Genomic DNA, 25503 nt, shown 5'->3' with positions numbered 1-25503 from the left:
TAAAATTTTATTCTCTTTTTTATGGTTGAGTAGTGTTCCATGGCATACATACCACATTTTCTTTATCCAGTCATCCACTGATGGACACTTAGGTTGATTGTGTATCTTTGCTATTGTGAGTAGTGCTGCAGTAAACATGCAAGTGTAGGTATCATTTTGATAGAATGATTTCTTTTTCTTCAGGTAGATACCCAGTAGTGGGATTGCTGGATTGTATGGTAGTTCTGTAGAGGGTGCAGTCATTTACATTCTCACTGACGGTGTATAAGCATTCCCTTTTCTTCACATCCTTATCAACATCTGTTATTTTTTGTCTAAAAAGAATTTTTTTAATGTATCTTTTCTGAGCTGATAAAACTTGGTAGGGTTAGAAAGTGCCGTTTGCAAATGAGAATGTACAATTGAAAGTGTTAGCTGAGCTGGAAGTGATTCTGGGGTGCCATCTCAAGGGTCACTCACTGTGAGTTATGTCTGGCCTTCCAAGGGGAATAAGATTACAATTAGGACCCAGGAATATTTGTAATCGGTCTCATTTGGATTTCAGAGATAGCAGAAGAGAGCACTATTAGCAATCTGCTGAAATCTACCTTCATCTTCCTCTCTACCTAAGCCAAGCTGGCCTCAGCAGCCCAGCTCATGTCTCAATCACATTAGAGAAATTTCTCCCTTATACACATGCCATTAGTTGGCTGTATATCTTTCCTGACAGTTTTTAACTGACGTTACTTTGGACTTTCCAGCCAGAGAGAACTGGAGTTTTTATTCATTATATCATAATATTTCTTTCTTAAAACGTCTTAGACAAGAAAAAAAGAGCTTCATACAGTGAGGTCAGATAACAACTTCTTTTTAATCTAAGCTATCTGCCCTTGGTTTATTGCTTTGGATATTATTAATAATAAGGGGAATCATAAGGAAGTCAATGAGCCATTTGAAGGAAAAATAGGAAACTTTCTTTTCTTTTTCATAGAATGGACAGAAGATCACTCAGCCCTTGTGCCTCCTGTTATTCCAAACCACCCGCCAAGCAATCCAGAGCCAGCCAGAGAAGCTCCACTTCAGGGTAAAGTACTTGTTTTTCTAATTGTGTTATGGTTTTAGCTCAAAATCTAATTTTTTAAAGGTATTTTAAAAAGTGCAATCTTGTAACCCCCAAGTCATTCCTTTGATAGTGAAAACCATAAATAATAAAAGCAATGATAAATGTATTGTTAGACTTGTCAAGAAAAATTAGGAATCTTCCTGAATAATTTTTTTCCAACTATTTGTAATATTTTAAAAATAAAGACTACTTGTTAAATGATCATTCAAACCAACGTTTCTCAATGTCAGCACCATTGCCATTTTGGGGTAAGTAAATCTTTGTTGTGTGGGGCTGTCCTGGGCATTGTGAGATGTCCCCTGGCCACTAGATGCCAGTAGCACACAGCCCACCTCTCATTGTGACAAGGAAATTGTCCCCAGACATTGTCAGATGTCTCTGGGGAGCAAACCCATCCCAGAGATAGGAATCACTGATTTAGAGATCACAGATATTTAATAGTATGTTAAAAAAGATAAATCTGAAACTCAGCATTAGATATTTCAAGATTCTAGCCAACATATTAGGTTTTGTCTAAGACTTTCCTATAAATGCAAATGGTTTGATATTGTGTTTTCAGTTCTCATTCCCTATTCTTGCTGCAGTTTTGGTATTTATGCATGTTTACAACGTTTCAATGTATCTTGTTTGTTTACATTCACACATAGGATGAGGCCTTTATAGAGGATTATTCTTGAAAATTGGAAGTTCCAGAACCTTGCAACTTTCAGGCCTCATTACTCTTAAATTATAGAAAATATTTGTGTTTAGTTTTCTTTTTCTTTTAAACAAGCATCATGTTTGACAGAGTTGGGGAATGTTTGTGGTACAGAAGCAATAAAAATACTATAAAATTTTCCTTCCTTTCTGCATTTTAAAAGAGATTTAATTGTGTTAGATATAAAATGATAAGTAGAATAATTCATTTTTAAAATTTTAATTCCTTCATTATAATTTTCATAAGAAAGAAATTGTTTCTCTGCTAGCTGACATTGTCATGAGATTAGAATTAATATCAATTTATGTAAAATAATTTCAGGCATGAATATACTTTTTAATGGTGATAATGGCTTTAATAAAGATAGGATATAGTAGATAATAATATGTTGATTAATATCAGTATGACTGTGGATTCCTCAGTTTTGTGGGGTTTTTTGTAAATATAAAATTCCTTCTGTCAGCTCATGCCTTCTTACCTTCCCCTCTCTCACAGTAAGTTAGCCTCCTTTCAGTTCTTTTAACTAGCAAAACTGTGGACCGCTTCTGAGCCTTTGCAGAGGCTGTTCCTTCTATTTGCAGTTTTCTTTTCCTCCTACTTCTTACTCTGCTAACTCCTGTTCACCTCAGGTCTTTGCTAGATTCCCCTACCATGTTTACTCTTAACCATCCTGTACTTCACATTTATGAAATTTAACCGTTGTAACTAGTGTTCATTTATGTGCTATTATTTAAAAATAGTTTCCTCATTAGACTTTAAATCCTATGGAGACAAGAGACTGTAGTTCTCTGTTTTTTGTTTTTTCACTGTGAGATAATCCCAAACAAGGCATAATCCGTTGGTATCTATTTCTCATGACATTATTGAGTGAAACAGTATCCATCCATCTATCTATCCATCCATCCACATATACATATAGAATAGCCAACCAGACTTTCTTACATAACTATCTTAGAAATTAAGTAAATTAAAGCTATAAAGGTTCAGGTTCTGGGTGCCAAATGCTTACTGCACCAACTAAGAATTGGGATGGTATTTATCTGTATTAGACACTTCATCTCAGATTCTTACTTTTCTTTCACTCAACCTTTTTTTCTTTTTCTTTTTTTCTCTTCTTCCTTACTTCCTTATATCTCTTCCTTATTTCCTTAGTCATCTAATCATTGACTAAGACATCCACTGGTGCCTTCGTTCAGGCTTCTATAACAAGTTGCCATAGACTAGGTGGCTTAAACAACGAACATTTATCTATCAGTTCTGGAGAGTCGGAAGTCGAAGATCAAAGTGCTGGCAGAGCCAATGTCCAATGAGGGTCCACTTCCTGGTTTACAGACGGCCATTTTCTCACCGTGTCCTCGCATGGTGCAGAGTAGAGAGAGAAAGGACTAGTCCTCTTCCTCTTCTTATAAGAATAAGCCCATCATGTGGGCTCCACTCTCATGGTATAATCACCTCCCAAAGGCCCCACTTCTAAATACCATTCAACAGTGTCTGGGAATGTTCAAGCTCATTGAACTTTCCTTGGGATTGACTCATTTATTCTTACAACCCTTCTACTGTGTAGTCTCTCTGTTGATCCACACCTTTCAAGCACCTTTATAATCTTTGGAATATAACTGATACCCAAGAAACCAGTTAAAATCCATACCATTTGACTCCAAGTTGTGATTTCAATAAACATTAACCTAGACTTAAGCCTCATTGGTTATAAGTCTGGGTTACCTGCCTACTGGTTAAGTGTCTTGATTAGCCATCTAGTGTTTAATCTTGGGCAGTATCTAGCGTTGACAGACTGTCAGGAAGAAGCCATATAGCTAATTTGGTTAGATTGTTTGGTAGTAATTTTGCCAAGTTCACAGGCCAACTAAATTCTCCCCGATCAAGGGTGTACTTCTAATCCCAGCAAGTGATAATTTGGAGATTTGCTCTTATGAAAACTCTCTAGCTTCAAGCTTATACTTGGAGAGATTTTTGCAGCTACCCCTCTACCACACTCACTCTACCACCACCACATTCAAAACAATAACTCATTTATTGAGCTCTTAATTATGTGCCAAGTACCTTCCTAGGCACTTTACCTACATTATCTGCCATGGTTGTTTCTCACAACTATCGTATGAAATAGGTATCATCATTACCTCCATTTATGTCTGTGATACTCTGGCAGAGAGGTTTAGTAACTTGCCCAAGGCCATATAGCCACTAAGTAGCAGAGCACAGATTTGAACACTATTCATGAGGAATAGTTTAACTTCTGGTTGAAAGGTTTTTGGCTGTTTTGGTTTTTGTGTGATACCTCATTTGTGTAGTCTAAATCTATGTTGTTCAGTATGGAAGCCGCTGGTTACATGTTGCCATTTAAATTTAAATAAATTACAGTTAAAAAATAAAACAAAATCAGTTTTTCAGTCTCACTAGCCATATTTCAAGGGCTCAGTGGCTACATGTGACTAGTGGCTGCCATGTTGGACAGTGCAGACACAGAACATTTCCATCATCACAGAAAGTGCCATTAGACAGTACTGGTCTAGGGTATTTAAACAGTAGTGTCAAGAAGTGACATTTCTTTCCCCTCCCCTCAGCCTGGCAGGGAAACATGCACCTAAGGTTCATTCAGGTGCAGAGTTTCGGGGCAAGACCCAGAACATCCTGATCAGTGAGTCTAAGGAAGGAGCTGAAAATAGGTACATTTTAAAAAGCTACCCAGGTGATTTTCCCTAGGTAAGACACAACCAAGCCTTACCACTGGTGACTGGTAAACAGAGGTTAGGATATTAGAAAATTACATGTACCACAGGGCTGCAGCTGAGAGCTCCAAATTCCACTGCTTGTGGGTTGAAAAGCATTTCTTTCCAAAAGCTGCATTAACTAATGATCCACCCCTATGTAAAAAGGAATAAAATGTGCATAAATGTGAAACCCTCTGATCTTCCCTCCCTTGTTAAACATTGGAAAAGGAAGTCAGTTGTATAATTTCAAAGCTCTGCTCTTGTCTTTATTAAGTTAACATTCTCAGCACAAAATATGTTAATGTATTTTTTTTAATTAGATAAACTGCCAGGCACATTTTCACATTTTCTAACTTAGCCTATAATAAGAGTGAAAAGCTCCAACACCCAAACACCGCTTTTCAGCCTTCTCAAAGACATGTTAAATATCATTTCTATGTGCTTTTATTTGTTCATTCATTCACTCACTCAACAAACATTTTTGGAGCACGTAAAATGTACCAGACAATATTCTAGATACTGGATATAAATACAAAAATCCTCATAGAGCTAACATTCTAATGGTTTTATGTACCTGCGTATCAATGCCCCTCATGCATGGGAGTGGGGGATAGTAAGAAAACCAAAACTGTAAGTAAGATGTATATTCTGTTGGAAGGCGGTAAATGCTAAGGACAAAACTAAAGCAGGGAAAAGGGATTGGGAATGTATGTTGGAGGTGCTGCAATTTTTAGCAAGGTGGTTAGGGAAGGTCTTGCTGCGAAAGTAATGGCTGTTGATGATGTCTCTGCGTAACTGAAATGTGTTTCCCTTCAGGGCGCCTGGAATGCCCTAGCAGCACCTGCTGCAAGAGTGTAGGCCACTCACCCTCCTCCCCCTAAAGTAAACTTTGGGGGTTATCTTACCTCACCTCGATTTCCATCTGATAATTACCTTGGCAGCTGTCTCCCCAAAGCTCTTAGTGACACCACCCTCCCGATGCCTTAGCGGATGACTTTGCCTGGCGAATCCTTCTAAGTCCTGCCTTTCTTTAGCCACTGTGACAGGGCTGTAGTTTGTCAGGCTTCCAATAAGCTTTAGGACTGTGCTAGAGAGCAGGTTAGCGAAAGGACCTCCGATTGCCAGCCATTTAAAAGAGCCTTCTTTGCAGGAGCCAGAAACTTTTAAAATATGCAATTAAAAATTGTATGCATGCCCAGAGACCTTTTAAGCCCTTTTAGATATAACTAACCAAAAATAACTTCTTTCCTAGGTGCCAGGCTCCTAGTGAAGGGGTGTAGGGAACTAATTTCTCCCTCTTTCTCTCTCTCTTTTTGTTTTGGATAACATTTTTAATAGAAAAGAAACAGGGCAGATGGAGAAGCTATGTGTGGCAAGAACAGGGTATAAGAAGTAAGTACAGTTAGAAGAGATGAAAGAAGCTGCTCATGAAATTAGGTCTACTAGTTGGGATAATCAGAGAAGTTCCAATAAGTTTCTCGATTACAGAGAAGTGCCTAGTAAAACCCAAAAGAAAACGTTTTGGTTTATGTTCAAAATGTTATTTGTGAATGTATCAAGAAAACGTAATAAAACCTTAGGTAGCATGTTTGGGAGTAATTTAGCTATATCTCTATCTGTACATTTATTTTATTTTTATTTTTATTATTTTTTTGAGACAGAGTTTCACTCTTGTTGCCCAGGCTGGAGTGCAATGGCATGATCTCAGCTCACTGCAACCTCTACCTCCTGGGTTCAAGTGATTCTCCTGCCTCAGCTTCCCAAGTAGCTGGCATTACAGGCATCCGCCACCTCATCTGGCTAATATATATATATTTTTTCTTTTTCTTTTTCTTTTTTTTTAAAGTAGAAACAGGATTTCACCATGTTGGCCAGCTGGGTCTCGAACTCCTGACCTCAGTGGTCCACCTGACTCAGCCTCCCAAAGTACTAGGATTACAGGCATGAGCAACCACGCCCAGCCTAACTTATTTTAAATAAGACAGCTGAATTCGGAGCTGTATGGCTACTGTTAGTAACTACTTAGTTTAGGGATTTTTTTTTTTTTTTGGTGGGGTTTCTTTGTTTTTTGGTTTGTGTTTTTTAAACAAATATCCTAAACTTGTTTTAAACAGTAAATCTTAGCCGTAGACATGTGTTGGCTATTTCATAAATTTAATAAAAGGTGCAAATAAATAGGAAAAATAGTTGAATTTGGAGTTCAATTCAAAGTGAATTGACCCTTAATTTTGAAAATAGTCATTCTACATTTTTGTCAAATTATTATTTGTGACTCTAATATGTTTTCTGGTATTATCTGTGCATTTTCAGCCTGGATTTTCTGTTTGATTAAAACTAAAGTTTTTGTTCAGTTGATTTTTCGAGTGGAAGCCAGGCCCAAAGCAGCACATCAGAAGCCATATAGCAAAATAAAATTAAAACAAAAGACATAAAACAGACCAGTTCCATTTGCTGTGAAGGGGTTTGTAGCAGCTCAGTTCCTGTCAAACTGCATGAATGGAAACCAAGAAGTATGTCACCTGACAGGGACTAGTTTCATCCCTCTCTTGTAGCTGCTTTTGGACCCTGGAGTTGACATACTCTGTGCTTTACCTCCTTCCATCAACACTGGGGCCTAGGAACATCCTTATTCCTCAGATTAAGAGAGGACTTTCTTAAGATGCTATGTGCCCAAAGGCTCTAGGGCATAAGCTTGAAGAATTATCTATATGTTGTCTCAAATCTTGTTAAATTCTCCTTTTCACCAATGGTGACATTCCTTATGCTTTTCTTATTTTAATCCAGGCAAACCCTTTTTTACACGAAATCCTTCTGAGTTGAAAGGCAAGTTCATTCACACAAAGCTGCGGAAAAGCAGTCGTGGCTTTGGCTTCACGGTGGTTGGAGGGGATGAACCTGATGAGTTTCTGCAGATCAAGAGTTTGGTCCTAGATGGTCCTGCTGCATTGGACGGCAAGATGGAAACAGGTAGCGTCCACATGGCCTTAGTGTGTTCTGTGTGGTGAGACTCCAACCCAGAACATAAAGATGTGCAATCATGACATTGTTTGGTTTGAGCAAGACCAGACAGCGTCATGATTGCACATGTTTATACCTTTAAACACCTTGAGAATGAGCCCGGTCTCCACATTATATAAATTCATCCCTTGGGGCAGATTGAAACCTGTGAAGTCATTTTAACTTTGGGAAACTGTGTGACTACAGTAAAGCAATAAGTTACTAAAAATGTAGATCCCCATTTAAATAAATGAATTCTAAACTTGGATTTCTGCAGTGAGATTTTTTTTTAGGAGAAAGCTCCAATGTTCTTTCAGGGATTATTATATTCTCATTAGCAGGGAAGATACTAGGTGCTGAAAGAACACTTTATTAGCTGTTAAAATTAGTAATAGAAGCAGTTTATGCCCTATAGTATCACACCCATGTGCAGTTTCAGTTCAGTTTCATATTAGTGGAATATATTATAATACTGATGGCAATTTTATGGGTGCTGTTTTCTTAACCCCCACACTCTTGCCTTCTACAGGGGATGTGATTGTCAGTGTGAATGACACCTGTGTTTTGGGACACACACATGCTCAAGTTGTGAAGATCTTCCAGTCCATCCCCATTGGTGCCAGCGTGGACCTTGAACTCTGCCGAGGTTATCCATTGCCTTTTGATCCAGATGACCCCAATACAAGTTTAGTGACCTCGGTAGCTATTTTGGATAAAGAACCAATTATTGTGAATGGGCAAGAGACCTATGATTCACCAGCTAGCCACAGTAGTAAAACAGGCAAAGTCAATGGCATGAAGGATGCCCGGCCAAGCAGCCCAGCGGACGTGACTTCAAATAGTTCGCATGGTTATCCTAATGACACTGTTTCTTTGGCTTCCTCCATAGCCACTCAGCCAGAACTCATAACTGTTCATATTGTCAAAGGGCCAATGGGCTTTGGTTTTACTATCGCAGACAGTCCTGGTGGGGGTGGCCAAAGAGTGAAACAGATTGTTGACAGCCCAAGGTGCCGAGGCCTGAAAGAAGGGGATCTCATAGTGGAAGTTAATAAGAAGAACGTGCAGGCCCTAACTCACAACCAAGTGGTGGATATGCTGGTTGAGTGTCCTAAGGGAAGTGAGGTCACATTGTTGGTGCAACGAGGAGGTAAGTAGGTTTGTTTTGTTCTTTGAATTTTTTTTTTTAGTCCCAAATTCATTGCTTAACTTACTCATCTTCAGATGACCACTGGGGGCTTTTTAAATGTGTATTCCTTTAAGTTCGTTTTTATTTAAATGCTTCAAAATGCCTACTGATTTCTCCAAATACTAACCTCTTTCGCATAAAAATTATGGTTTATACATTATGGCAGACATATGCAGTTAGAGTGGTACTTTAAAACAGAAATCAGATTATGCCTTTTTAAAACGTTAAGATTTAAAAAACCTAACTTGGGTGTGGTGGTACCTACCTGTAGTCCTGGCTGCTTGAGAGGCTGAGATGGGAAGATCACTTGAGCCCAGGCATGTGAGTCCACACTGGGCAACATAGTAAGACCCCATTCTCTAAAAAGTGCTTTTTAAATAAAAAATAGTAATAATAGCCTGTATCCTTTAAGCCTCCTGAACTAGGCCTGCATAGCCTGCAAAATGTGGCTGTGATTACTCCTCGAAACTTGTCTCATGTTCCTCTCCTCCATCTGATGGTGCTTTATCCACACTGGCTGCTTATATGGAACTCCTTTAATGCTTCAAGCCTTTTCTTGCCTCAGGCCCTTTGTACTTACTGTCCCCTCTACCTGGAATGGTCCTTTCCCAGCTCTTCCCAGCTGGCTCAGTCTCATTTAGGTCTCCTTCTGAGAGAGGGCTTCTCCCATCACTTTTTCTAAAGTAGCTCCCAACACTTCCATATAATCTTGATCACATTTCTTCGTAACCTTGATCATCATCACCTTTTTAGCACAAGGCATTATTTCATGCTTTTATTTATTTTTTAGTGTTTGTCTTTCATGAGAATATAAATTTCCATAAAGCTAGGGCCCGTGTATGCATGTGGACAGCTGTTGTCCCCAGCATTTAACACAACACCTGACTCCTTTTAGGTATTTATGAATGAATAGGTATTAAGTGAATAGGTGTGTGATTATTTCTATTTGGCAGAAACAAGAGGTCTGCTAATCATATTAAACACTTCCCTCAACATGCTCACATTTTAATGAAGTAGTTGAGGATCTCAGAGATCTGGGTTATTCTAAATCTTGAGGCATTAAACTTCCTCCTTTCTCCTTGAGTCCACATCCCACCCTCTGCTTCACCAGAAAACACAGGACCTCACACTGAGCAATATTTTCCACCATATTGAAATGCCTTGCTCTTGGAATACGTACATATATGTGATTAGTCGTGACTGATAGTTTCACACAGTGGGCCTGAGAATAGCTGTTTCCCTGATCCTTGTCACCATGATTTGTTTCATGAACAACATATTCAGGCCTTTTGAAAAGAGATCAAGAACCATACTTTTATTTCCTTTTGGTTTGTTGCAACTGAGGAGTTCATTTGTGTCACAGCAGCCCGATTCTCATGTTTTCGTGAATCTGTGTGTTCTGCGATCAGAATGGCTGGGGTCATTTGAAGGAAACCCAAAATACAGAGCACCTATCTACGTGAATTGAAATGCTCAATGAGCCTGGCTTAGACAGTTACAAAAGGCACTGTGCAAATTTTATTTTTCTAAATGTCGTTTCCACTAACTAATTTTCAAGTCTCTTCTTGTACCTAGATCACTTGACTGCCCAGAGAACTGGTTTTAAACAGTAGCCAAGATGTATGTAGTGGGAAATGACTTGGGTATAAGAACGATTATGACAATAATGATGATGGTGATGGTGAAACCTGGCACTTATAGAAGAATCAGTGATAGACAAAGCACTTTCATACCTGCACCTACCTCTCCTCTGATATTTGTCACTTTGCTGTGAAGTAGGAAGGTGCCACCCCACAGTAGTTCTGAGCTGTTCACCCTGGCTCTGTGGTTTCCAGTCCAATGTTCTGTCCCACTTAACTGAGTGACACTGATTTTTGTATAGTTGCTTAATACTGTGACTGACAACCTGGAAACTTTCAAATGGTTCTTGGTAGATCAGGTGCACCTCTGTTTCAGCCACTGCTCATTTGACAGACACAAACCACCTTGTTCTCCAAACTCATCTATCTGCTTTCTCATTTCTGTTATTGATGTGTTAAGTTTATTATCTCTTTAGATTCACTTCTAAGGACACCAAACATAAAGTTTCATTATAGCCAACTAACTTACACACTTAATGAACCATATTGTAATGAATTTGCCTAAGCCAGCAAACAACTGATTATAGAAACATACTCCTTGATTTTATTTTTTATTTTATTTTTTTTGAGGCAGGGTCTCACTTTGTCACCCAGGCTGGAGTGCAGTGGTGCCATCTCAGCTCACTGCAGTCTCAACCTCCTAGGTTAAAGTGATCTTCCTGCCTCAGCCCCCCAAGTAGCTGAGACTATAGGTGCATGCCACCACTCCCGGCTGATTTTTGTATTTTCAGTAGAAACTATTTCTCCATGTTACCCGTGCTGGTCTTGAACTCCTGTGCTCAAGGGATCCACCTGCCTCGGCCTCCCGAAGTGCTAGAATTACAGGCATAAGCTGCCATGCCTGACTATACTCCTTGATTTTAAATATGTTTGCATTCTCTCTTCTTAATTCCCAATGCCATCTTCTTATTAATGCTGTTACATTTTATAACATTTATATGAAAAATCCAGAATATATCACCATATTCATCAACATCTACATAGTTTATTTCAGAACATGAGTAATTTAAAATCACTGTGACATCAGCAGTCTTTAAAATACACCATATGTCTTGTGTTTGATTTATGTATAGGATAGAAAGTTTGTACATCTGCACTTGGCAGGCTAGCGCCAGATACTATTAATCTTTCTGGAAGGCATATAAATATATTTGTTTCTGCCATACATTAGTTGCTTGAATCAGAGCTGACGTTTAATCATCTCTTCTATATAGCGGGGGTGTAATGAGGAGGCTTGATGAAGGTACAAGACAACAGCTAGGTTGAATGAGAACGTAAATGACCACTTCACCGATTCTTTCTAATGAATCTAATTTATTTTGTAACTGCTAGTAAGATGACTGATAAACTCATCTACACTGTTCCACGAGTCTCAGGCATTCCTGTCATGAGGTTGTAGCTTTCTGTGCTTTAAAGAACGGGCCATTTTTACTTTGGGACAGAACTGGCTTTTATGTTTGTAGCATCCATTTTAATTCCTAATCTCTAGAGCTTGTTTTTGACATTTGTTCTTGTCAAGATCTAATACATTTCATTTTTAGTGTTTTTAGTCCATCCCCCTTCCCTCATCTGGAAATCGAGCTGAAAGTTGAAATATCATTTGTAAATGTCCAGGGTCAGTTTCCTCAGTCAGGCTTAGAGCTGCTGTGCGGTGTTCATCTATACTCCCAAGTAGCCAGGACCAGTCCTGATTTGCTTACAAATCTCCTCTTCGTCAACATCTCCCTGCTTGCCAGTCGATCACTCAGGTGTTTAAAGGGCAGCTCCTTTCTGTGTCTGGTTCCCCTCTTCCAATTGTGTGTCCTTACTCCTCCCCCTCTGCTGTGCAGTCAGGAAAGTGCTTTTTATCCTTTTATTTTGCACACAGCATCTGCATTCAGAAATTCTGTCACCTGACACCAGTGTGCATGTAGAGGCTTCTTTGAAGTGTTTGGAAAATCAAGTTAGTTTGTGGATTTTTATTTTTAATTTGTAAAAGCTATCGAACTTGTCCCATAAAGATTTTTTACTTTTTTAAAAGAAGGCTCATGTAGATAGCATAACTACCTGTGCCCCTCTGTGTCAAATATTTTGGATATTCAGCAAATTCACACCTATCAGTAGGTGTGACACTCTTTAAGACGTAATTTCATGCTGAGTCACAACACTGTGTTTCAAGAAAAGATTTGGCAACACTGTATGCAAGTGAAGATCCTATGTTTTACTTTTGAAAGAAGGCATGTATTAAAAAGAAAACTGAACCCGGGATGCCAGGAGCTGACCTTGAGTACAAACTCTGCCCGTAAGCTGCTGTATAAGCTGCTGTATGTGCTTGAGAAGGGTACTACTTCTACCCTGACACTTATTTTTTTAATCTAAAAGATGAATGTTTTGAGCTAGAGAATCTTTCAGGCACTCCTTTCTGGCTCAAATTTTATGCATGGGATGACCTTATTGCTGTATAGAGGAGAGACCACAGGACTCTGGAGCCAGAGGATGCAAGTTTAAATCCTGCTCCTGCGTTACTTGCATTGTGACTTTAGGCAAGTCACTTGGCTTCTCTGAGCTTAGACTTCTGAAAAAAATGGGCATGATGTACATAGATTAAATAAATAAGGTAGCATTTGTGCCAGTTCCTGACATAGTAGTCATCACATGATAAAGCAATAGTAGCAATTGGGTGGGGAAGGATTGTTTGTATTTTATTTTTTATAAAAAGTTCTAGCTGGGCCATACAGATTGTATGATACTCAGGCATCTTTTTTTTTTTTTTTTTTTTTTTTTTTTTTTTTTTTTTAAAGAAGTTCTACTGGTAGGTTTTTTTTTCTTCTTCATCTTCTCTTGATACAGGGTCCTACTCTTTTGCCCAGGCTGGAGTGCATGATCATGGCCCATCACAACCTCAAACTCCTGGGCTCAAGTGATCCTCCTGCCTTAGCCTCCTGAATAGCTAGGACTACAGGCATGCGCCATCATGTGTGACTAATCTCTTTTAAAAAATTGTTTTGTAGAGACAGGGTCTCACTGTGTTGCTCAGGTACCACTGGTGATTCTGATGTACAACCAGAGTTGCAAAAAATGTTAGGCTTCTGCCTCCACGGTCCCTTCTAGTTTTGATTCTTTGACCTATAAGTTGGATGAAAATAAGTTTATAAAGCTTATTTAATATTTTCATTTCTGAGTAATGTTCATCTTTGTAAGGCTGTTTTGTAAGTGACAGATTTCTCAGTCTTTCCTAAGGTCCATTTCAGCTCCCACATTCTACATTTTTATACTTCCAAGGAGAATAGAAGGGGGACTTGGCTGTTGGAGATGCTCGTTTAGAGTGCCATCTCCCACTGGCTTTTGCTGATCACAACAGTAATGGAAGTGATATTTTCCTTTCTAGTTTGCACAAACCACATATACTGAATACTTTGGTCAGGCCACTGAGTTAATTTCAGGGTCTGTATTTTTTTTTTTTTTTTTTTTTAGTAGAGATGGGGTTTCACTGTGTTAGCCAGGATGGTCTCGATCTCCTGACCTTGTGATCCGCCCACCTTGGCCTACCAAAGTGCTGGGATTACAGGCGTGAGCCACCGCGCCCGGCCTCAGCGTCTGATTATAAATTCATGGAATGTTAAAATTCCTAGAGGGCAGTAGTGTGTCTGACTCTTACTCTTGTGTCCCTGGCACTTCCTGGGGAACCTGGCAAGCGATAAGGTCTCAGTAAATCATAGCTGAATAAATTAAACTTGATCCACCAGTCACAATAGAAGATTAATCCTCTAGCTTTATAAGCACACTTCATAACTCTAGAAAAATGATAATGAGTTAAAAGGCAAAACTTAGATAAGAAAATGGTGGTGGTGATGATAATGATAATGTTACTACTGTCATTTCCTGAGTACTTACTATGTTCCAGCTATGTTACCATGATACATGCAGTACACATACATACATTCATGCGCACACAGATGCCCAAGAAGGTAAATAAAACCTTTCAAGACTTCATTGTTGCTACCACATTGAAACTGCCACCAATTTGCAATGTGATAATGGGTTGGATCCTTGTGAAATGAAGACAGTGATTGTTAACTTCTATGCTAGGACAAAATACAAGAAGGAATTGTTTTTGTTTTAGTTGCTGAAACCCTACAGCGTAATTTGGTATGAATTAGTATAAAGCAAAGGAGAAAAATTCTGTTTGAGTTGGGAAAAATTCTGCATAAAATTTGTAATGAAAACAGTAAATGCTTCTACAATGTGCCAGGCATGCTTCTAGACATTTTACATATCATAATTCATAAGAGTCCTCTGAAGTAAATACAATCTTAGCTCCATTTTAGAGAAGAGGAAGCTGAGGCCCAGGGAGTTTCTGTGGTTTACCCAAATTAGCTGGTTAGTGGCAAAGCTAGGATTGGAACCTAGAAATTCTGGCTCCAGACAGTGCTTAACCACTCTGCCCAACAGCGTCCTGCCTTACAGGCAAGAAATTGCTCCAGTACCATAATTGTTGAGGACTGTATCTTATGCATAAAGAAATGAGTAAAGCCTGAAGTCTATGGGCAAAGTGATGCTTCTTAATTCTCATCAGAATTTACTGATGATATTTAGTTCATTAAATCGTCATCGATCCAAACAGAGAAAGCAGTATCTAATCTCGTTACCTAAGTGCATCATTAGCATTAGCTCTTCTGTGTGTGTGTGTGTGTGTGTGTGTGTGTATGTGTGTGTGCATGCACACATGTGTGTTTCTGAAATGATACAAAACCATCATAATTAGAACCACAGTGAGCCATGCACAGAGAGTTAAACCCAGGTGATCAGGCACTTCTCCTCTTTGCCCTCTGGTGTTGGACCAGAGAATGAATTGTGCATTGTACTGCTTAAGTGCTTGACTGCCACAATGTCTCAGATTGAGCTGTAGGGCCCCAGAAAGGGGAATTCAGGTTGTGTATAGAGTGATATCTTAATAATGTTGGAACCCTATATGTTCCCATCAGCAAATACCCTTTATGTTCCCATCAGCCAGTTCTCCCTTCTCAGTGTACTCAGACTTGGTTTACATCTCACCCCTTCCCTGGCCTCTACCACCCATTGTAGGGCACCTGGCCTTGCAGTGACCTGGCAACAGGTCTCAGTGCTTCCTCCAGTCTGCCCTCCGGCTACAGTGCTTTAAAGTACATCAGATCAAGGCAGTCCTCATGTCAGAATAGCTTCCCATCATTAAGCGTGAACTCCAAAGTCCTGTGTCAGGGCCCTAGCACTTACATCTCCCTCTGTCTGTATTTTTTTCTCCCAGGTAGCCACAGGACCTCCTCACTCACATCCTTCAGGCCTTGGCTCAGAGGTTATTTCATCCGCTTTCATCTGAGAAGTCTGTTCTGACCATTCTTTGTAAATCAAGCAGCATCTCCCATGATCGCTGTCTGCTCTCGTGATCTTTCTTAGGCACTATACCTACCTGTGATCCCCCTGAGAGAAGGAACTTCGTTGCAATCACTACATTATCCCTGCTACCTAAAACGGTGCCTAGCCCATTATAGGTATTCAGAAAATCGTCTGCATTGAATGAAAAGATGAGTTAATGCAGGACCCTTGGTTTTCGTAAGTGCTAATCCTGAGAGAACTTTCTGAGGTGTGAGCATTATAATAGCTGAGGAAATGGGCAGCGGGAGACTGACCACCCCCGAGTCACACAGCTAAAAGGTGACAGATCCTGGCTCTGAACCCCAGGTCTGTTTGCTTGCAATAGCTGTGTGCTCAGTTCACAGGCTGCCCTGAACTACTAGTAGATGCATTGTTCATTGTGTCCGTAGGCCAAGATATGGGAGCTTCATGTCAGGGAATCATGTTGGTTCCAAAGCCTGTTCTCCAGCATCTTGTAACGTAGCCACTATCTCATGATTAAAATTACATAAGATTTAAATTTCAGTTTCTCAGTCCATCTGGCCACACTTCAGGAGCTCGGTAGCCACATGTGGCGAGTGGCTACAGTATTGGACAGTGTACATAGAGAACATTTCCACTGTCGCTGGAAGTGCTGTTACACAGCACAGTTCTAGAGATTTTAATTATTTCACCCTCAGAAGTGAGAGGCCGAGATCCTTTATTTTACCCTTTCTTTTGTTTTTATACATTTGAATAGAAGAAAAATATGGAATTGAAGGCACCTTCATGGTTAATGGATTTCTTTTTATGCAGAGAGTAATAAACATAGGTCCTGTTTATTACATCATTTCCATGTTTAGTCACTGCTCTGAGTTCTTTATACGTGTTAACTGGATGTTAGGGGATGCAAGGAATTGACACTCAGAGGATTTAAGACTTGTAAAGTGTAAGTGCTTGGGGGCAATCTCGACTTTCTCTATCCTGGCATGGTGTCATTAAGTTTATAAGCGGATTACAGGACCTCCACCTGGCCGGGAAGCATCTCAGCTTTTATACTAGACTGATGTTATGTAAGGAGCTTAAATTAAATGATTTCATTAAAGTAGCTTTAATCCAAAAAATGGAAGAAACTTCAAAACACAAGAAAAACACAACTAAAATTTTTATATATCAAATATGTATAATCTGCCATATGAGTTATCAGCAAGTTACAGTTTGTCAGAAGTCTATTTCAAAGAGGAGACTTTGAAGTCTCCTTGGTGTGTTTATCTGATTCATTGATTAAGTATCTCAAACTAATTGACCTCACTCACCACTTATCTATGGCACTTGTATTTTCTAATAATTTTATAAGTTGAGTCCTCTTGTCACATCCAACGTGCTGCCTAACATCTTCTAGCTGTTAAAAGTTGTTCAAGTTAAAATTAGCAAATTTCCTAGCACTTCCACCATGCTAAACAGGATGGCATTCCAATTTGGTATTAAAGGAGCCTTCTGGCCTTTATTCATAATGCAGTTTTAAGTTGCTATTTTGATTTATTGCCATGGTTTAAAGTTATCAGGGATTTTATTTGAGAATTCTTTGTAGACTGATAGGTCACATTTATATTTGAGATGACTTACAGCAAGAGATGAGATAAATATAAAAATGTTTCTATTTTGATTCTGTCTTTCATTACATAATGCATAAAAATTATTCCTCACTTTCACATCTTAAGGAACTCTGGTTTCTTTATGGTTTTTTGATCTCATGGTTTTTAAACTTAAGCAAGCTTTGGTAAATTTAACATTTGTATGCAACTCAGACTTTACTGGATGATTTGAGTTTTATTTCTGTTATATTCATAATGCAAAATGGTTGGCACACCTAAAACTTTTAACTTTTGTTCTACAAGACAATGTCTCATTCTCCTTGAAGGTAAACTTAATGCACTGAGTTACTTACTTATATGCATTATTTATTACAAATGTGTTCATGTGTGATTTATAATTCTCATTAAGGTGTGGTGGCATCCCTTCCCCTTTCTGGAAGAGTGGTAGAATTTCATTCCCTTGGCTGGCAGGCTGTAGAATTCTTGTGCTGTGCTGTTATTTAAGTGCGGAATTTGAATATAAAGAAGTTCCTTTTTTGTCTCTTTTTGGGGGACAAAGTCATTAACATCACATGCCTGTCATCGTCTAGGCACTGGGAATAGAGCAACATCACCTGCAAATGAAACAAACAGGCTCCTGATTTCATGAGGCTTTTATTCTAGGGGAAGCGGGGGGAAGCACAAAAATAAACAAATGAACAAAATCAGGTCAGCTAAAGAAAAGTGCTGTGAAGCAAATCAGAGCAGGTAAAGTGAACAGGTGTGGCAGGCCTGGCGGTGAGGGGGCTCTTCTAGATTAGAGGTGAAACTTGAGTGACCACAGAGAAGGGAACGGTATTCCAGCAGGAAGGGACAGTTAGTGCAAAGGCCCCAAGAAAGAATTGGAACAGAGTCCTGTGTGCCTGGAGAAAGGGGAGCAGGGAATGGGATGGCCGAAGTCAGAGACTGGAGGCCAGACCTGCAGTTCGAATTCCATTTGCAGTGGGAGGTCCAGATTCACACGGTGAAGGGACAGGCTCTCAGTAACATGTTCAGATAGTCCCTGTGGCATATATGTGAAGAATGTATTTTAGGGGAGCAGGAGTGGAAGGGGAGACCTGTGAGGGCTTTTGCAGTAGTTCAAGCAAGAGTGTTAGCAGCTTGGACTATAGGGCAGACAGAGGATCATGGCAGTGGGGGACTTGGGACACCTAAAGAATAGTCAGCAGGACTCCATAGGTTGACTGTAGAATGGGGGGACATACTTTTTCCATAAAGAGCCAAAGGGTAGACATGTTAGGCTTTGTGGGCCCTACAGTCTCTGTCCCCACTACTCTACTCTGCCCTTGGAGTGGGTGATATGTAAAGGAATGGGTTGGTTGTGTTCCAAGAAAACCGTATGTGCCCCATGGGCCATATTTGCTGACCACAACTGAAGGAAAGGAAAAGGGAGGGAGCCAAAATGACCCCAGAATTTTTGACCTGGGAGGAATCTTGGTTGAGATGTGGATCCTAGGATAGAAGTAGGTAGGACTTGAGCTGTAAAATCAAGGGTTTCTTGTCACACTTGTTAATTATGAAAGCCCATTTGACAACTGAATGAAACAGAAATGTAGGCGAGTTGTCTGGGATCTGGGGTTTGGTGGTTGTGAGGTTAGGTCAGGAGAAATACACATTTATGGAGCATTATCGTCTCACTGAGTATTCTACAAACTGTGGGCTGTGACCTATTACTAGGCTGTGAAATCAATGTATTGGGCTATACCCAGTGTTTTTCTTGGAAGTGAAATGGAAAACATCAGAGTATATCACACTCACTGAAGATAAGTCCTTTTTTTATGAAACATTTACAGTGTGTGTATACCCACACATGCATACATGCATACACACACACAAATGTTTCATAAAATGGGAAATACATTTTATAACACATTCATACACACATGTATGTATTTCCCATTGTGGACCATAGTCACTTAAGTTTGTAAAAGTCAGAATCAGAGGGTATTTAGAGCCATGGGGCTGAATGAGATTACTGAGGGAAAGAGCGGGAAGGAGAGAGAAAAAGTGCAAGACAGAACCCTGAGGCACATCACCATTCAAGGGTCAGACTGAGCAGGAGACCCCAGTAAAGATGGAACCGCCAGTGCAGATAGGAGAAAGAACAGGAAAGCGTCGTATCACAGAACCCAGGAGAAGACAGTGTCACAAGGAGATTCTAGCAGCACTCGTGGGCCAGGAGTGGAGGCCTGCAAGGGTGAAAACGCTGCCTGTGGCTGGCGTCCCCTGAGAGCAGGACCCATGAAATGTGGCCGCGAATGCAGTTGGGCTGGAGAGGCTGGAGAGGGAAGTAGGTGGGATAGGGATTGGGGTAAGCCGTTCAAGAAGATCTGCTGCAAAGTGGAACAAGTCCTGGAGAGGGGTGTGGAGTCAAAGGAAAGAGCATTGTTTTGTTTTGAAGATGGGAGATACTATAGCATTCTTGTGTATGGATAAGGATGACTCAAAAGACAGGGAGAAAGTAATGATTGGAAGAGAAAGGGGGATTCATTGCACTCCCTCTTTGCAGGAGTGAAGTCTTTAAGAAGCGGAGGAAGATGGGATGCAACATAGGCGAGAAGGGGTAGGCCTTGGAGTTAGTCTGTGTAAACTGCAGAAGATGGAACTAGATTTGATGATTGTTTTTCCCTCTAAAAGCAAACTATTGAAATTTCTATTTATTTGAGGCTTTCCTATTTAATTTCATAGTCCTAGTGATAATAGCAACAAGCCTCTTTCCATTTGACCCATACTTGTTCATGGAGGACTGAGGATACTGTTTGTGCACAGTTCTGAAATAAGGAGAAAATAATACTCACAATCTAGTTAGGGAGGCAAGACTAACAAGTGAGCTTTACCAGCAGTAACATGTAGTCTGAGTCAGTGTTGAACATATTTGGATAAGAAGTGAATGGTGGGGGATGGGGGACAGATAACAGAGTCTACTTGAACTGGAGCAGAGTGCCCCAGCCTCCACAGTTTGTGATTTTGGACCAGACAGTTGTTTGTTGTGGAAACCCCTCCTGTGCATTGCAGGATGTTTAACAGCATCCCTGGTCTCTACTGAGTAGGTACCTGTCATATACCTGCCCTCTTTCTCCAATGGTGACAGTCAAAAACATCTCTGGACATTGACAGATGTTCCCTGAGGGGCAAAGTCGCCCTCTGCTAAGAACACCTGGACTAAAGCAGTGCTTTGAAATGTAGGAAGGATTTAAAGTTACCAACTGGTCCTTGGGCAGTATTTGACATGACCCACTCATGTATTTTTTAATCGGTCTTTTAAAAAAGTATTTTCAGATCTGAATGCATTTAGCTGGAGCCAACAATCCCAGTTTCACCCTGGCCTGCTATTTCCTGCATCTGTCCTTACTCTTGCCCATTGTGTACCTGTGGCCCACAAGGCAACTGAGTTTGAGACTAAAAGACAGTATACACAAAGACACCAAGAAAGGCAAGGATATCATGCATGAATGTGCAGGCCTGTTGCGGAACCATTTCCTAGGAATTTCTTTTCACCACCATCTCAAAATCCCAGTAACTGGTAACTTCTCCTTTCTTTTTTGTTTAATTTATGCTTTAAAAAAAAAAAAAAAAAAAGAGAAACCATATATCATCAGACATTTCTGCCCTTAACTTTGGAGTTTGTTTCCTACCCTTACTTTGGTTCCATGTGAAAATTAATTAGTTGTCAGCAACTTTGGATAGCGTTTCCCATTTGAAAAGTCTTTGCTATGAGGAATATTATTATTATAGCATCCTCCCTTATATCAGTTTTTATTCCAACTTTAAGTTCAGGGGTACATGTGCAGGATGTGCAGGTTTGTTACATAGGTAAACGTGTGCCATGGTGGTTTGCTACAGATCATCCCATCACCTAAATATTAAGCCCAGCATTCATTAGCTATTCTTCCTGATGCTCTCACTACACCTCTGACAAGCCCCAGTGTACACTGTCCGTCCCCCACCCCTCACCCCTAGTCCTTATATCGGTTTTGCAGCCTCACTTTGTTGAGCTTCTCTTTATTGCAAGAGATACCATCCTACTTCTATTAGAAGCATTTTTTAGTTCTGAGCATTTTCAAAACCGTTATCTGAGACAGAGTTTACCTTGTGTAAAATGTTCCCACCTTCTTTCATTTTCCTCAAATGAAATCACATGTTCTTTACCACCATCTGGAGGGAAGTATTTGCCATGGTGCCTACTGAGTCTGTCTTTGCTGTGTCACCTGTAAAGTTAAAACTTCTACCTTACCTGGTATTTCCTCTGTTTGTATTTCTGCTTAAATATTAATCATGTCACCTATTTGTGAACATAATCCTTTTTGGTTCAAACATCTTGCTGGTAGAATCTTAATGTCTTCAAAACTAGCCTGGAGCCCTTAGGAGTAATATGTTGCCACTGGCAACATGGAGAATGCCCTTTATTGTGTGTCAAGTTGTTTTCTGGGCTTATTTCAGACTCTTGTTAATAGTGTTCATTTTTGCATTTTATTGTTCTCAACGTTTTCGGTTTCTCACCATATGCAATAAGTCTCATTCATTCATTCATTCATTCATTCAACAAACTTTAGCACTGTGCTCTTCTCTCATTATAGAGGAGTGCCATGAAGGAAACATCAAAAATACAGTGTGGTTAATCACAGCTTCCCCATTGTCTCGGGCCTCATTCTTTTTCTGGAAATCTCATTTGATGTGTATTACCTTTGCCATGAAAAATTCTAATATACCATTTTTGTGAACTTTGTATTTGTTGCAAGGTTGTTTAAAGTTTCTTTTCCACTGTGTCATAGAATAGCAGTCATCATAACTAGGAAGCTGCAAGATGGACCAGGTAGGCCAGGCGCGGTGGCTCAAGCCTGTAATCCCAGCACTTTGGGAGGCTGAAACAGGTGGATCACGAGGTCAGGAGATCGAGACCATCCTGGCTAATATGGTGAAACCCTGTCTCTACTAAAAACTACAAAAAACTAGCCGGGCGAGGTGGCGGGCACCTGTAGTCCCAGCTACATGGGAGGCTGAGGCAGGAGAATGGCGTGAACCCAGGAGGCGGAGCTTGCAGTGAGCTGAGATCTGGCCACTGCCCTCCAGCCCGGGTGACAGAGCAAGACTCTGTCTCAAAAAAAAAAAAATGGACCAGTTATGACTTTGTGATGGAGGGAATCCCTTTCTTTCCCTAGCATTGGCTGTCGACTCCACTCATTCAGTAACCTGAGTTTTTAATTAGGCTTTTATTTTTGCAATCGGTACGCAAAGGGGGTCTTGGCATGATGAACCTGTGTAAAAGCAGTGTTTTAAAAACTTTCTTATAGTTACATAAACATGAATTTGTTTTCAAAAATCACTTGGAGATAGTTGGAATTAGGTCTGCATGCTCTGAGGTATTTTTGTTGTTTCTAAATTTAAAAATGGCTTACATTCTCTGTAGTTACTTTTGCCATAGATACCACTTACCAAAATGGCAGATGATTGCATTGAAAAAAATAACAGCACTGCCCATGAATTAATGGGATTCTATGTTTATGTAGTTTGTCTGCATCTGCAAAGCAACTTCACTTAGACTTTGGCAACTGAAGGAGGAAGAGAAGGCTGTTTTATAACCTAGCACTAACTGCCAGTAGGACCCCCTTCTCCCCGGTTTTAACAACCAATAATGTCTTCAGACAGGGCCAAATGTCCTGTAAAGAGCAAAACCAGATGTGCTAGAGAACCACTGCTTTAACCCCTTCAACACCCATTTGGTTTGGCTTGTTAGAAACGCTGTGTTCTGTTTTTTTAGGTACAAATGAAATCCACTTCTGGGTTATTTTTTGTTGAATATGGATTGAAGAAATTTTATTGGAGAATTCCCCACTTCTTCTTAGTGTCGCATCTGTATCTCCTCAGTAATGGAGTGGCCATGTAGTCAGCTGTGAGGATCCCCAGCATGATCTCTGCTATCAGCCAGCAGTGTAGCCTGAGCCAGCCCTGGGCTATGTCCATGAGCCTCCAGATTATCATCTGAAGTATGAGTAGGACTGCACCCTTCTCAGCGCTGTCAAGAGGATGGAATAAGATGAGGGCCTGTCACACCTTCAGCACTGCCCTGCTCTGATGGAGAGTTTCTTATTTTCTGGCCCCTTGCTCTGTCACATTGAATGGGGCTTACGAGAAAAGAGGTGGAGGAGAGGCTGAAGCAGACCTACTGTTTTCAGTACCTTTGACTTAGTTGTCTGGAGTAGAGAAAAGATTAGGGAAGGTGAAAAGGAAGAGCCTGGAGGGAAAGGTGGTAGGAGATGTGTTCCTTTTGGTCTGTGACAGCATGTTCCTTCAGCAAACAATGATGAGAAGAACCAGGATGGAGTAGTAGGTTTTCACGAAGTGAAGATTTTCCAATATGAAAGATTCTCCTGTTTAGGTAATGATCTTCTTCTTCTTCTGTTTTCTTTTTCTTTTTCTTTCTTTCTTTTTTTTTTTTTCTTAATTTGAGATGGAGTTTTTTGCTCTTGTTGCTCAGGCTGGAGTACAGTGGTGCGATCTCGGCTCACCACAACCTCTGCCTCCTGGGTTCAAGGGATTCTCTTGCCTCAGCCTCCCAAGTAGCTGGGAGTGCAGGCATGCACCACCACACCCGGCTAACTTTGTATTTTTTTTTAGTTGAGACGGAGTTTCTCCATGTTGGTCCAGCTGGTCTCGAACTCCGGACCTCAGGTGAACTGCCTGCCTCGGCCTCCCAAAGTATTGGGATTACAGGCATGAGCCACCACGCCCTGTGGCTCTTTTTTTTCTGATGAAAAGATTGTTGTCATTTATCTCCTCCTTTTCAATGTTCTTAGTTCACAAAAGAAAGAATTGGCAACTTAGGATCAATTGCTCAGTTCTATGTTGTCAAAATCTGCTGTCTTATGAAATGTAGAATCCAGGAATCACCGCTATAGGGAAAGGCCCAGAGGAGGTTGAGAATAGAACAGGATACAAAAGCAGAGCCTCCAAAGTAATGTGTGAGTGGGGCTCTGGCATCCAAACCTCAGGCAGAGCAGATGGGAGCTCCCCTCTTTCTTTTATCATTGCTTCCCCCAGCTCTTCATTCAAGAAGAAAGAGTTTAGATTCAAGGCCAGGGTTACATTCGTCACTCTTATGTAATACAACATTTATTAGTCGCACCCTTTTATGAAACTCTTTTGTCCTATATAAGTTATCAGGGTAACCCAGAGAAGTGAAATCCAAGAGCAAGACAAAAATTGGGTGAATCGAGCATATTTAGTATGCTTGGGGGCACCCCAAAATAACCGTGGCTGATTTCTTGTATGTAAAAAGCAGTCTCAGAAACTTTATGACAGCTTTAAAAACTTCATTTCAAGTTGTGTTTGCTTGCATTAAGATCATCATCTGCATTGACTCTAAGCCTGATTAGAGCTTCATTTACCAAAAAATAAATAAACGATAGCAGACAGCCAGAATCAGACAAGAGAGAAAGCAAAAGGATCTTGGCATTTATTTTCCACAGTGAGAAACTTGTTGACTTGAGTGCTTACTGAGTCAACATGTATTTCATTTCCATTGTACTTACTCTTCCCTGCTATAAATGCAATTCTCTGTTATACTTCTTGTTCCCAGCTGAAATATTTCATTCAAGGGCCTCGCAGTTCTTGCATTTTCTTGCATCTCCAATGTACTTGACCTATAAAAGTTACTTCTAATTGAGACTTGTCCTAACTGGGATATTGTGTGGGTTGGGGTGTATGTGGGTGAAACTGATTCCTGTACTCAGCCTTTAAGCAAATCCGGTTGGTACAGTGAGCATTGCCTCACCGAAACCTGAAATCTAATAGCTGAACAAAGCCCGAGTGTCTCTTGCCCCTCATAACTATATGGGGCAGCAATTCATTAGAAGTTGACTTCGTCAAGGAAACAACTTTTTCCCCTCTAAGTCACATAATCACTTAGACCAGTTCAGATACTGTTTCAGCAAGAGGATTTTGAAGACATTTAATATCTCCATGGGAGATGGTTGGGGCTGCTCACTCTATGTCCTTGCTCTGTGGAAAAACCTGACCCCTCAGTAAATGGCTTCTTTAGGTCTGACTTGCAGACACTTTGAATAATGCAGTGCTGCAGGACTTGAAGCCTGATCGTCTTGCTGTTGTTAACCGTGACCTGTGTTTTCTAAGGCTTATATGATTTCTTAAATGTAAGATATTGGAGTA

The 25503-nt window shown here is 40.2% G+C and overlaps 1 protein-coding gene across 50 annotated transcripts in view; it reads left to right on the top strand.

Moving 5' to 3' along the window:
• MAGI1 (membrane associated guanylate kinase, WW and PDZ domain containing 1) overlaps positions 1 to 25503 on the top strand; it is a 677437-nt gene that overhangs the window by 591610 nt on the left and 60324 nt on the right. For all 50 annotated transcript variants that reach the window (XM_074032628.1, XM_074032621.1, XM_074032638.1 and 47 more), the window contains 3 exons: positions 971 to 1063; positions 7313 to 7495; positions 8055 to 8675. In XM_074032628.1, the coding sequence (XP_073888729.1) occupies positions 971 to 1063; positions 7313 to 7495; positions 8055 to 8675 (897 nt within the window). The remainder of the gene's footprint in view (positions 1 to 970; positions 1064 to 7312; positions 7496 to 8054; positions 8676 to 25503) is intronic.

Source organism: Macaca fascicularis, chromosome 2, assembly GCF_037993035.2.
Source record: "Macaca fascicularis isolate 582-1 chromosome 2, T2T-MFA8v1.1".
Classification (NCBI taxonomy): Eukaryota; Metazoa; Chordata; class Mammalia; order Primates; family Cercopithecidae; genus Macaca; species Macaca fascicularis.
Note: the sequence above shows the minus strand (reverse complement) of the source record. Positions and strands in the feature narration are given on the sequence as shown.